This window comes from Myxine glutinosa, chromosome 6, assembly GCF_964187855.1.
Source record: "Myxine glutinosa chromosome 6, kmMyxGlut1.1, whole genome shotgun sequence".
NCBI lineage: Eukaryota > Metazoa > Chordata > Myxini > Myxiniformes > Myxinidae > Myxine > Myxine glutinosa.
In genome coordinates this window covers 16,291,566-16,305,466 of record NC_136266.1, presented here as the reverse complement: position 1 = coordinate 16,305,466, position 13,901 = coordinate 16,291,566, and the positions used below count along the sequence as shown (strand labels likewise).

General features: G+C 44.2%; 1 protein-coding gene across 1 annotated transcript in view; it reads right to left on the bottom strand.

Moving 5' to 3' along the window:
* Positions 1-843: 843 nt before the first annotated feature.
* Positions 844-13,901, bottom strand: part of LOC137429336 (nebulin-like) — a 289,229-nt gene continuing 276,171 nt past the window's right edge. Inside the window, exons 139-146 of the mRNA XM_078779632.1 lie at positions 13,608-13,706; positions 12,611-12,718; positions 12,341-12,521; positions 11,296-11,388; positions 10,921-11,073; positions 3,743-3,849; positions 3,319-3,628; positions 844-3,228 (exon numbers count right to left, since the gene is read on the bottom strand). Of these exons, the coding sequence (XP_078635758.1) occupies positions 3,455-3,628; positions 3,743-3,849; positions 10,921-11,073; positions 11,296-11,388; positions 12,341-12,521; positions 12,611-12,718; positions 13,608-13,706 (915 nt within the window). The 3' untranslated portion in view covers positions 844-3,228; positions 3,319-3,454. The remainder of the gene's footprint in view (positions 3,229-3,318; positions 3,629-3,742; positions 3,850-10,920; positions 11,074-11,295; positions 11,389-12,340; positions 12,522-12,610; positions 12,719-13,607; positions 13,707-13,901) is intronic.

The following is a 13,901-nucleotide window of genomic DNA, read 5'->3' as shown; positions in this document are numbered from 1 at the left end:
AAAACAAGTCGCTGCTTCCTGCACAAGTTATTGGGAAATTCTCCGAAGTCGTTTGTTGTCTGATGGTGTATTTTATTGGTCTCCGACCGGTTTCACTGAAAAAGACGATAGGTTTGCCCTCCGTATGTCCGTCTCACCTGTGGTTTTTCAGACTTTTTCTCCATACCCTATAACAAAATCAACTAAAACTTGGTACATTGCTTTATCTTACTATAATTCACCAAATGTCCGTCCGTCTGTTTGTATGTTGGTCCGTTTGAAGGTACCCCAAAAACGGCTGAACCGATCGCAACGATATTTTTGGTGGGTAATCCTGGGATCTCCTGAAGTAAAACAGGGCATATTGTTTTTCCAATTTCAGCTTTGGCCTCAAGCATTTTCAGGTTTGGACTCCCGCATAACGTTATTTTCCCGGGTGCCGCACAAACGGCTGCACCGATCGGACTCGGTGACCTCAGACAAATACCTTTTATAAGGACATGGGTTGAATCCCTGCTTGAGAGAATGCCAACCCCCACCCCATCATCACGGTTGTCTCTCCAACTCACAACCCCACGAGATATGCGGAAAGGACGACCCAAAACCAATTATCTTCTTTTTGATTCATATATAAACATCATTAAAAGTAAATAATGACCTCTGCCAAAGTTCAAACGACGTGAGTTTAATCTCCACATGAGAGAATTCCACGGAGCTATTTGGGCGGTGTATAAGCCAACAGATCGCTGTCTCCATCGATCTTGCCGAGGCCGTAACACCTATCGGCTCAAAATCTTTTTAACTGTTGACTTGGTAGTTTTTACAATGAAGGAAACATTAACAATGTTGTTTAAAGTTTATTTTGTGATTAATTTGTAATTAGAGTTATGTTGTTTGGAATGAAAAAAGACATATCGAGTTCAAGTAAATGACGACATGCCGTGATGCTTTCTACCTTATAAACGTGAACTTCGCGGATCGCCATATGCAGATTCGCCACGGACCCACGATCGATGTTTTTATACGTGAACGTACCCGTTTGTTTGCGAACGGGTATGTTTTTCATGGAAGTCCTTCACGAAGTTGCTGTCCATGTCTGATGTGCGACTGAAGGTGCTACAGGAATGTGGAATTTATTGGTTTCATGCTTTAGCATTCGCCGTATCTGCATTTCCTGTTTGCTTCCGGCCTCCCACCCGTACGTAGCACGGGTATCTCACTAGTTATGATAAGTTACAGAACAAGTTGAGTTTCAGGGTGTTTCGCCAATTTTTCACGGAGTTATGTCCTCTTTGGACTTGGAAAATATCACATCGGTGGTGACATGTATTGCAAAGCAATTCTCCATGTTGTTTCTCTTCGTGCAAGAATAGAAAACGTCCATTTCCGGTTTGAAGGGAGTGGAAGATTCGTGCTGCGCATCTCCAGAAGTTGTCCTGCCGATCAGTGAAATTGTGCACACCTTTTGTTACTGATTGTTACATCATTGGAAAACATTGGTGTCCTTCACTGTACCTCAACGTTCCACACATTTTTCTACATTTGCTTTGGTGTTTATTCATTCGCTCATCTCCCTCCTCCTCCAATCCCTTGCCTTTCTCCCACCATGCTCACTCATATTTCCTCTTATCCCTTCCTGGTTTATAAACCCTGCGTTTACAGCAATCCATCATGCAAGTATGGTGTAGACTTCCTGAAAGCATTCAATAACCCTAATTACCATAACACCCATGTGTGTGATCACATTGCCATACGTGGGAATCCCGAAACACAAATCCTGGTTGTGCAGGTCATGTGTGCTCCACCAGAAGCTGTGGTACACTCAAGTCTGATCTGAACGGTCACCTCCTCTTCAACTTTACTCCACCTACCGAGATGCTGTTTCCATCCCTTAGCCACAATTCCCACTCAGCTTGTGCAGTGGTGCATCCACATGTCCTTGTCCTACTGTTCTCCCTTTGCCTCACCTGTTCATGTCTTCTTCATTCCTATGCTGCAAGGCTGCGGGGTAGTATCATCGGCTCCTGGTTTGGACAGGAATTTGGAATTTGTTGAATTTGTCAGAGATAGCTCACTTACCCTTGCGGACTCCATGGGATCTCTAACGTCCACCAACTAATGCTGGAAGACATTACACCCGTTTAAAGTCCATAGATGAATCACCCTGTCTGTTATTAAACCCTGAGATGACAGTTTATAGCCGGGTCGGGATTCAAACCCAGGAAAGACAGCTCAGACACGATCTGGGCCATCCTGTCAGCCCTGTTGGTCTCTGATAACTTTAGAAAAAAAAGTGAAATTATTTCATGAAAAGCCTTTATTAGTTATCATCCTATCCCACGTTTATGTGTGCATAAGTTAAAGGTGAATTGTTAAAACAACAACAACAATTGTAGCCGGCGAAGCCGGTGTTGTGAATGAACGCGTACGTATTATGTTGAAAAACCAGATTTTGCTGGATCCTTTGAGAATTCCAAGCTTTGACGCACCAAATCGCTCCATGGAGGCCACCATCTTGCGGATGCGGAAGTATGCATAAAAATTGCGGAAACGTTCAATAGGAGTTTGTTTCACCCGTCTTTTTTTGATTCACAATCTTATGCACCTCTAATTTGTAATTAAAATACTTTAAGACCAACCTCGTTCCCCAGGCCCTGGTTATCTTCAACGAAAATCGTCACCAAACACCGGAACCAATGAGATTCGAGCATTTGAAAAAATATTTTTAAAAGCTTTTTACCACATTTCGGACGCTGAAAACGGCGTCAAATATTCTAAAATTGACGAATTATTTTTTAGAAATCTCGCGGCCGTAGGGGATAGTTTTTCACGGCCGGAAATATCCGAAGTTGAGACGGAATTCACCGAATTAATCAAGAAGGAAATTTTATAAATTTTGATCTCATCCAGAATGCAAATGGTCTCATTTTGAACTAGGTACGGTACCGACTACACCTACCTACTGCCAACTACCTAACCGACTGATGCCATGGTGATGGGTAACATAGTGGCAAGAGGCTTTGGCTTCGCCGGCTCATTGCGGCTTTGCAGTCGGGTACTAGTAACATTGTGCTCGCAACGCTGTGGATAAAATAATTCAACGTCTCTGCTTTTTTTCTTTACAAATTTATTCTCAAAATTGTCAGTCCATTGCAACACTGCAGGTGATCACATGCATGACGCGATGAGGATTTGGAAATGTTCACGCTCTGAGGAGAGGGGAAGTGACGGCGGTGACGCGCTCACGCTCTGAGTAGAGGGGAAGTGACGTGCGCACGCTCTGAGGAGAGGGGAAGTGACGCGCTCACGCTCTGAGGAGAGGGGAAGTGACACGCTCACGCTCTGAGGAGAGGGGAAGTGACGTGCTCACGCTCTGAGTAGAGGGGAAGTGACGTGCGCACGATCTGAGGTGAGGGGAAGTGACGTGCTCACACTGAGGAGAGGGGAAGTGACGCGCTCACGCTAAGAGTACAGGTCACATGGCCTCGACGTAGTTTGCGGGCAGCATGCCGCTCATGGCCGTACGTCGTACCGTGCCATACATCCAGCCTTCGTCGATGCTCTGGATGTTAACAATGGTGTCACCGTCCTGAAAAGAGACCTCGTCCTTGTCTGCAGCCGTGTAATCGTAGAGAGCTCTGTACGTCCTCTGTTGAGGACCAGGGTGGTGAAGGGGACCATAAACACCGGGGGATGGAACGACATGTGCCACACGAGTGTTGTGCCATGTGGAGTGCATGTCATGGTGCTCGTGATGACTCACCAATGTGCCAGACTGGTGTGAGGGTGCAGGTGACAGGACTGCGTAGTTGGGAATTGTCACAGCCACTGGATGCCTCACCATTTGGAAACTTGCGTTGCATTGATAACCTTGAACAGAATGAAAAGTAAACGAGGGAACGTAACAGTTTCATATGGTTGTGCATTTAGATGCTCATAATGACGTCATGGTTTTTTATTTTAAAAATCACATCTGAATTAAACAAGGTTGTGCTAGTTGAAGGTATACATGAGATCAGAATGGCATTCCAGTTCCAGGTATCTAACTCAGAAATCTGGAGAAGAAAGAACCATCTTTGAAGGCCATTTTCTGGAGGAGAAGGTTATGACCATAACGATGTGTCCATTTCCTTGGTCATTGAGACTGACGGTGACACCGGTGATTCACTGACATGACAAATGCTCCATAATACTGATGTATGAGAAAGGGCCAATTGTAATCATAAACCCATCCCTCGTTTTTCATTACCTCCGCCACCAAAGGTGGATGGAGGTCATGTTTTCACCCATGTCTGTCTGTCTGTCTACAGACATCATTCTATGATCGAGTAACTACTTAATGTCAATGAATGTTATATTTTGAGCGCTGTAGAACACGAGTCAGAACACGAACCTGCAGTTTAGGAGTACTTTAGCACGGAATTTGGCAAATTGTACGGAATCTCAATTTACCGCTCACGCTCAGACAAAATGGCGGCTCACTTAATATTTCTAATCCGTCTGCTTGTCCCACAGTCAAACAAAATTGGACATCATTGCAAACAGGAACCTCGCTGTTTTTAGGGAAGTTAAAGGACACACAACACACGAATAAATAATTTAATGTGTTAAATAAGGTGGTGTAAAAGAGGGTGTCCCAACGGCGGTAAACCTCCGAAAAAAGGTTTGTTTTTTTTCCCCTACAACCTCAAACTTTATCTTATTTCAATTTAACTATATGATTGAACACTGGAGAACACAAATCGCCTTCTTGGCGCTTCCAAAAAAAATCTCGAGTTTAGCAGTACTTGGACAGAATATTACGTCATTTATGCCATCTTGACCAATCAAGTTTGCCTCTCACGCTCAGAAAAAATGGCGGCTCGTTGGAAATATAGCTTGTGCTTGGAAATGCAAAGCAAGACCTTAAAAGACCCTTTCCATGTCCTTTTTCCCAAGACTGCAAGGAGTAAAGTGTTCCATGAATTTTCTTGTTTTGTTTTTAGCTCACCCGGAACATAGTTCATGGGAGCTTATGGGATGGCACCTAGTCCGTCAATCAGTCCGTAACCACTTGGAACTTCTCCGAAGCTGATAATGGGATTGTGACCAAACTTGGCTAAAATGATATATGGTATGTTGTAACTCAAGTATGTTCACGGCATAAATGAAAGCGGGGTCTAAGGGGATCTACCGGGGGGTCAAAGTGGCGGGTGGGGGTGGGAGGTCTACCGGGGATCAAACTGGGTCCAGGTTTGACTCCCAAAAATAGGTATTAAACTTTTTTCTCCGAAACTACACACACAATTTCAATGAAACTTGACATTTTCTTTCTATAACTCTGAGGAACCTTATTTTCTGATTCCACATCATGCCACAGGATCCCACATCCCACCAATATGCTGCTTCCCTGATGCCACAAATATGCTGCAGTGGCTGCTCCCCTCTCTGCTGACCTCAAAAGGAGCAGATGCTGGTCTAACAATTGGAGTACATCGTTGAATCCAGACAAATTTCACGTTTTTGTACCGTCTGTCAGGAAGGATCATGTAACCTGTAACCAATCCACTTATCTAGTTCGATGATCAACCACTCGAAGGTCATTCACTCTATTGGCCTTCTGGGCCTCAAGACCATTCATGATCTCTCATGAGCCTCTAAAATCCAGCTGCAAACTGGGTATCCTCTGTCACGTCAGCAACTTCCTTGGAAAATCTGAACTTCAAAGGGAATACAAGACTTCATCTGGAATTTATTGGAATACTGCCTTCCACTCTGGGCGTGTGCTTCTTCTCACCTGTCTAAACTTTCCACATCATAGAAATCTCACACAAAGAATCAGAAGCACAGGGCCTCCAACTCAATACAGGCGGTCGTTTTCGCCAGACTCTCTTCGGGTTCGTTTTCTCCAGCCTCTTCTAGTCTTGTTCCCTTTGTTCTTTCATCCCCACAACATACTCCAAGTCACATGCATTCTTACGATGACCGTCTCAACAATTTCCTTGTGACACTCCAACTGGAGAGAAGTTGATGACGCACCATCGCAAATCCCTATGCTTCCTACCTAAAGCAAAGTTGAAAGATGGCAAAAAGTTCAATGAGGATTGACCCAATATCAAATTTTGTTTTAAAAAAATTCGATTTTGACCCCATGAATGACAGTCTCCACCCTCTGGGGCATGAACCCGAGGGCAAATCCCCCCCAAAAAATCGTTACATATTTCTTGTCTCACATTGTTGATTGCATATACAAAGTTTCATTTTAAAATGTGCTGTAATTGCATTTTCCAGTATTTGACCTTTTGACCCCTCCATAGAGGGCGGAGCCAAAAACGATATTACCTTTGCACCTTCTTTCCACGCGGTGCTCCTAAAGCCCCTGTCACACCTTGACGATTTAGCCAGCGTATGCCGACGTATCAAAATTGAGTGCTGGTGTGAGTCATACGCTGGCATACGTCGACAAATTTTGTGCATGCACGAAATTTGTCGACGAGCTCGGCGTACTACGACGTATGCCAGCGTGCTTCAGCGTGCTCTTAACGTAGCCAAATTTTTCATACGTCGGCATACGCTGGCTAAAACGTCAAGGTGTGACAGCGGCTTAACTACCGAGTTTGGTGAATTTCTGCCCAACTGTTTCGGAGGAGATAGATGGACAAACAGACAGATGGAGCCAATTACAACATCACCCTGTTTTTTTATTCAAAAAACATGGGGATAAAAGTTCAGGCCTACTACTTGTCTACGCTACTTTGTTCCAGGTTGGTGAGTCAAGGCATTCGGAATACAGGAAGGGTGCCAGCAATAGCTCACCTAGTACTTGTTGAAAGGCACCATGGGGTCTTTAACATCGACCAACTAATGCTAGTAGTAGTTTAGGTGTCCAGAATAATGTCCATGGATACATTGTGAAGTACGCTAAGCACCGATCCGACAGTTTATTGTCCGGTCGTGAATCAAACCCAGACAAGACAACTCAGAGACGCGTGCACCGTCCAATCACATTTCTCCATCCTTCCCCTTGATCATTTCTCTCCTCATATAACCAGCACTTTACCTCTCTCTTTTCTCTTTTTGCTCTCTTTTCCTTTTTAAAGGTTGTGTTCCATTATCTCTTCTCTCTCCTCTTATTAGTCCCCTACCGGTGTACACCGGAGGGGACTATAGGTTTGCACGCCGTCCCTCCGTCTGTCAGTCCGTCAGTCAGTCTATCAGTCCGTCAGTCAGTCCGTCCGTCAGTCCGTCCGTCAGTCCGTCCGTCAGTCCGTCCGTCCGTCAGTCCATCACGCAAAGAACAGTTTTCCGGACTTTTTTTCTAAACCCTTAATGCTAATGATTTCAAACTTGGCACATGGTTTCCTCATGATAAGTTACAGATCAAGTTCGAACCTCACGACGTTTAGATCATTTTTGACAAAGTTATGGCACTTTGAACTGGGAATTCTGATGATCCTTAACTCAGTGTCATTTTAAGTTTTAATTTCCTTTAAAAACCAATTTCTCTGCAATAATAGGACCGATTGAGATCAAATTTTCACCGTAGGGGGGACTCGGTCTGTAGAATATTTTAATGGTAATTATGACGTCACATGTCACGTGGTTCGGCCGCCATATTGTTTTTCGTGAAAACACAAAAACCCCTTTTTCTCTGCAACGGCTGAACAGATCAAGGCCAAACTTTGCAGGCAGAATCGCATACCCATTACGAACAAAAAAAGTCAGCGAGCATGACGTCATGCGTCACATGGTTTCAGAGTTATGACGTTTTTAAGCATGAACCTTTAAAACTGAGCCGCTCCCTCATTTTTGATCCAATCGAGGGGAAACTTCACAGATCTGTTCTGCATGTCAGTCTACTAAAATGTCATTTTGGAATTTGCGATAGGGCACGTGGTTTGGCAGATTACGTTAAACGAAAATATTTTTTAAAAATGGATATCTCTTGTTTATTCTAGAGTTCTCCTCAAGCCGCACCGCGCGCCCTCAGCCTCGTCTCGTGAACGTCAACAGCGACACAGCGCGTGCTTTCCGGAGGGGTGGAGCCAAGCCGAGCAACATATATATATATATACACATCGATCATTGATCGTGAACCGGAAAATATAATAAATTACTGATATTTAGCGACTCGAAAGGTTCTTTATCAACAACTTATTTTCTCGTGCTTCTGCTGACCTGTCTGCAAGGTGTATAAATCGAAGTCCCGAGTGCGAATCACAGGTGAGCCCGTCCTGAGGTAATTAGCGATTGGGAACGATTCAGAACCTGTGGGTAAATAACTCTTTTTAATTTCCCCAACAGTTTTCCGGACGACAGACTGCCGGTAGGGGACATGTATTGCAGCGCAATACTCAGAATGCTTGTTCATTCACACTTTTGTGTGTCCATGTGTTGTCCCACTGCCAATGCCGACCGTCCGTTTCCACATCTTTCCACGAGCGTAGATTTTGTATTCAAGACCAAGCTATCCGTTCATTTTGTTAGTCTAGAAGGAAGAGCGTATCATTACCGTGCATTCCTGGATTTCTCTGGGATTGGCAAGTTGTTGCATAAAATTTTAATGACATCTCGATGCTCCTGAATTTTGATGAGATCCAGAATTCTATGATGTCGCAATATTCCGACTTGTAAACTGAAAAAACAAGTCTCATTAATGAACCCAATTACTGATATTTGCGATAGGGCTACGAGTATTATGTGCAATTGCTAAACTGAGCAAAGAAGAAACGAGTTTAGGCCCAGATTCCAATATCCAGTTCCTAGAATCTGCATGCCGATGGATTACTCTGTACAGTTGTTTTGGCATTCACATCTTGCGTCCTGAAAGAAGGTGACAATTAATTTATTTTGTGCTTTGCACAATCTGTACTTGTCTCTTTAACTCATTCCTGCCATTTTCTTCATGATGCATGTAGTGTCAAAGATCTTGTATTTTTATACTTCAGAAAAGTCGTTCTCATCCCCATAAATTTGCCTTCTTTTTCCCCATTTTTCCATTGAACCTTTATTTCCAGCCTGTCCATTTGCTGGTCCTTCATGGATATTTTGTCTTTCCTCCATTTTCACATTTTCTTCATTATAATTGATGCTGAATGGACTCGTCAGAACACAGCTTGACCACGGTCTGCACATGAATTGCTACAAAGATTCGAACCACACACCACCTGTGCCAGCACACACCATTATGCTTTTCTAGCAAGGGGAAGTGAAACGACGAGCACCCAAACATGAAGACAAGATCACCCGTCTTGGCTGCTCCTTGGATTCAGGTTTCAAGTCTATACTATAAAAGGAGCCGTGCGTGTGTCCGTGCGTCCGTGTGTGTGTGTGAGCTCCACCGATTGGTTGGATGGTTTGCCTGACTCCACCCACAATTTATATACGACTGCTGCCATCTCTCTATACTCTGTTTCGGTCTGAGATTTCATAGGCCTCTTTTGTAGGGCTCGTGCTTTCTGACTCCCTCATGGTTTTATCCGAACTCAAATTCGATAATATTTCGAGCAATATTTGTTGCTCTGATCAATATGTAACACACGTTACACAATGCATGTGCCTATTCTATGATGAATAGCAAGGGAAGAGGACTAAGTGGTGGTAAGATTTTTTAACATATCAGAAATGCACGTGTAAGTTCACTCACAGCCAAAGTGTATGTGTGTGTGTGTGTCACTATAGGGGGTGACGCAATCACCCTACAGGTAATATACTGGTAAATATAAGGCTCACCTACTTACCTACGTGCGAGGAACTTTTGCCTGTTCGAGCCCAATCTAAACAGGCCAGGGTAGAGAAAAATCCAATTTGCAGAATGTTGAGATCGATGGAGGAATCGAGCCAGAATTGGGATTTATACAAAGTTACTCAAGTAAACTACGTCCAACACAATTTTGTCGATTCTTGAATCCTTGCAGGAAATGAATATTGATATAGCACGTGACCTTAGCAGATGTTAGGATGTGGAAATAATGTCTTGCAATCCTGTGCATCAACTCTCATCTGAATTTCTCTTTTGTATCATCATCAGATATGGAGATGTAAAATTTCAACCTTTGAAAGGGGGCAACTCAAGAGTAAACAATACCCGCTCGCTCGTCTTCCTTTTTGTTGTGGTCATGAAAGGCCAGTGTTGTGGTTACTCGGAGGAAGTTGTGCATTTACTATTGTGATTTGGGGTTTGTTTTTGTATTGCATTAATTATCATGAGCTGCCAGAATAGGCTAGAGGTACGCACACTTGGGTCTGAGCTGTCTAGCCTGGGTCATTGAACCAGACGTCCCATCTACTGGCATTATTGGTGGACATTAAAGATCCCACTGTGTCCTTCGCAAAGAATAGGTGAGTTATCGCCAGCAGTCTGGTGGAATTGCAAAATCTTTCTCTAACCACAGAAAATAATGCTACCTGCAGCTATGTGGTGCGTATGAAAGAAGAAGAAATCCTTTCTCTATTCCATGATGGGAATGGTATAGAGACCCTTGACAACATAACCTGGAATGCCCATTTTAAAGAGGCCCCTTTTAAAATCCTCTTATTCTCCATCTTTTTCATGTGTAAACATGGTTTTGAAAGCGATGACACTTCTCGGAACTTTTATTAAGTTTCTTCATGATATCAAAGCAGTTCCCTCGAAGGATTATTCCATCCTGGCATTTACTGGAGATTACTCCATTGGCCTTTTTTTCAGCTCGATGTACATCAATCCCAGGGCCCCACATACAGGACATTGCTGCACCTGTAGGACTTTCACTTAGAACTCAGTAGACTTTTTATTCCCTCCCATAATCATGTGCACGCTAGTAAAATACTAATACTATTAAAACACACACACACACACACACACACACACACACACACACACACACACACACACACACACACACACACACACACACACACACACACACCTTGTTAGCTGAATTTCCAAACAGTAAAAGATGCAGGTAAGCGTCACCTTACCGAATGTACCCACGGCCGTGCCATGCTCGTACGTTCCACTGGACAGCGTGGTGCTCTGCGCTTGTTCGGAGAGCTCGGATTTGCCATCGGTGGTGCTGGCACTCTGAGCACTGGCTGATCGGCTGGTGCTGCCTCGCCGCAGGTTACTGTTAACTACACCACATGGACAGGTTTTTGAGATATTGCATTTGATAAACTCACTGAACAAATAATTCTCGGAAATAATTCTGTAATTGCATTTGCTCAGTCCTTCACCCACAGAATCATTTTATAACATTTCGACCTTTGTCTAACGTATGTGGTATTTATTGCCATGTATGTAATGCTAATAAAGAGAAGAGGTGTGAAACGCATTGCGTGTCCGAATGTCCTCACTGCTCTGCAGGTGCAAGCTTCGTGACTGGATGTTGTCTTCGGCAGGATCATAGTCGAACACGGATCCAGGGTTTGTCCGCCACACTCGGAACTCTGTCAAAGACACGGCGACAAAAGGAAACGTGAAACGTCTTTGTATGCTAATATAGGGTCTAACCAATCATAGTTGCACATCCTCAACATGACATTTTAATACCTACCTACGAGCACATCCTCATTTGCAGCACGTAGGGGGTTTTGATTATTCATCCTCAAGTGGAACGAAGATACCTTTTCATTTTTTCAATGTGTAAATGAGGCGATGATAATTATTTATGGTGTTTACGCCGTGTTGGCTTAGCGGTTAGGGTGCCGGCTTGGGATCCTAGGATCGAATCCCGGTCGATCGCCGAATTAACGCCAGGGGGGTTGACTCAGCCTGGCATCCTTCTGAGGTCGGCAAATTGAGTACCAGTTTTCTGGTAATTCCCTGTGTGTCGCAAGAGGCGACTAACAGGGTTGGTGGCAGGAAGGGCATCCGGCTATAAAACATCGCTTCAAAAAGGGGACCACGGTGCCTGAAAAAGCCCAACCCCTGCAATGGCCTCTAAATGTGGTTCAGAAAAAAAAAATGTACATGAAGATAGAATCCTCCGCCAGGCTAAATAGTTTAGGTGTTGGATCCTACTGACAGGCCGGATCTGGATTCGGACCTGAATCAAATCTAATCGGCTTGTTTTTGTTGCCGAACCAAACTCATCCACCAAAGTTCATCCAAATCTGCCCAAAACTTTTTTGAAATATTATGCTTTATCGTTTTTGGCCCAGTCTCTCAATTCTGAAGAATCACTTAAACATTATTTTTAATTATAGTATCCGGATCTGTATCTTCACCAAAATCCAAACAGTTTGTTCTTGTCACGCCAAACCTCTCCACCAAGTTTCGTCCACATCTGTCCACAACTTTTTGAGATATTCTGCTCAAGGACAGACAGGTGTGAAAACATAACCTCCGTCCACCTTCAGTGGCGGAGGCAAAAATAAATAACCTATTGATTCAGCTCACCGTTTGTTGCATCGTAGTCAGGTGCACTGCCCTCCATCTCGACGATGTGCCGCCGCATGCCCTTGTAGCAGATATCGCTCACGTCCTGCATGTTCCTCTTCACCCGTTCCGTGATGGGATCGTTGGGCACTGGAGTGAATCCCCGTCCTTTGCCTTTTTGGAATTCCTCGTGGTATTTCACCTACAGAGCAGGTGTTATAAAAAGATTCAATGCACTGGCAACTGCAATTCATAGTATTCCTAAGTCATTCTTTAATGGTACACTCTCACCATGGAAATGTTCCGTTGGCTCTGTCGAACACGTCTCATCTCTGGCGTGTCCCAAACTGAGCTGGAGTGTCCCTGGATCTGCTTTTTGAAGTCTCCCTTGTCCCAGATCTACAAACAAAGGCCCATTCTAGCAGTCCATCTCCCTGACATCATTGACATGCCACTTCCGGGTGGAAAGCACCCAAATGGTTTATTGTTTCCTCAATGACACAGCCATGCAAGAAGGTGAGGGCTTATCGGATAAGCTCAGAAGCAGCGCACTCACCTTTGATCCATATTTGGGGCCAATTTTCCGACCGGACTATGCACTGTCAGATTGGTGTGTTGCAGGAAGCATGTTGCATCAATAAGGTGCATCCCTCGGATGGGTACGTTAAAGCGGGGATACATCTGCTAGCACGTCTGTTGTTGATGAATGTGACAGACCCCACAGTGTATTTTACGCATAGTCACCCATTATGAGCAAAAGTCCTCACAAAATTCCATATTCCTTCCCTGACAACTGCTGGGATGGCAATGGAACCCAGTCCCAGTGTGTTACTTGCAAAGCCGTTTTGGCAGCAAAGACCTGCGCTTCGGCGGACCACCATGGATGAACAATAAGGCGCTCATGCAGAAAGCAGTCTGACCTGTTTGGTTTTCCTTTTTAGGGTCACGACCTCATGATGCTAGGACTACTGATTCAAGTCCCATAAACTAAAATCTTCTAGTGTCCTTGCCTTTTTGTGTGATTATGTACAAACCCTTCCATGAACCATGTATGCCGTCAGATAAAAGCGTCACTTGAAGGCCCCCTTTAAACAAGTCCTATCCCTACACGTCGAGTCGCCACTTTCACTGCTTGCCCAGAACACACACAATGTCAGGAAATTCCACATGAGGGTGGAATGAAGAACAGAAACGCGAAAAGCACGCATGTGCACGTAATTCGGACAGACAGGTGGAATCTTAGCGGCTCACTCGGAATGAGGGAATGCTGCGGCACGGAGAGGCTTACGTTCTTCATGTTTTTCCTGACACGCATCGTGATGGGATCATCAGTGACTGACGTGAAACCTCGTCCTCTGGTTTTCTCAAAGTCTTCATGGTACTTCACCTGCCAAATGCACAACACTCAGTCAAAAAAACCTCAGGTGTAGCTAAAAGGGTTGATTACAGGATTGAAACATAAAAGATTTTTAATCTGCAAACTTAAGTACCAGAGTCGGTGGTGTAATGGTTCGAGTGTCCGCTCCGAGACTTGGGGGTCGCCAGTTTGAAAAATATCCGGACCGAGTCATACTAAAGGCTT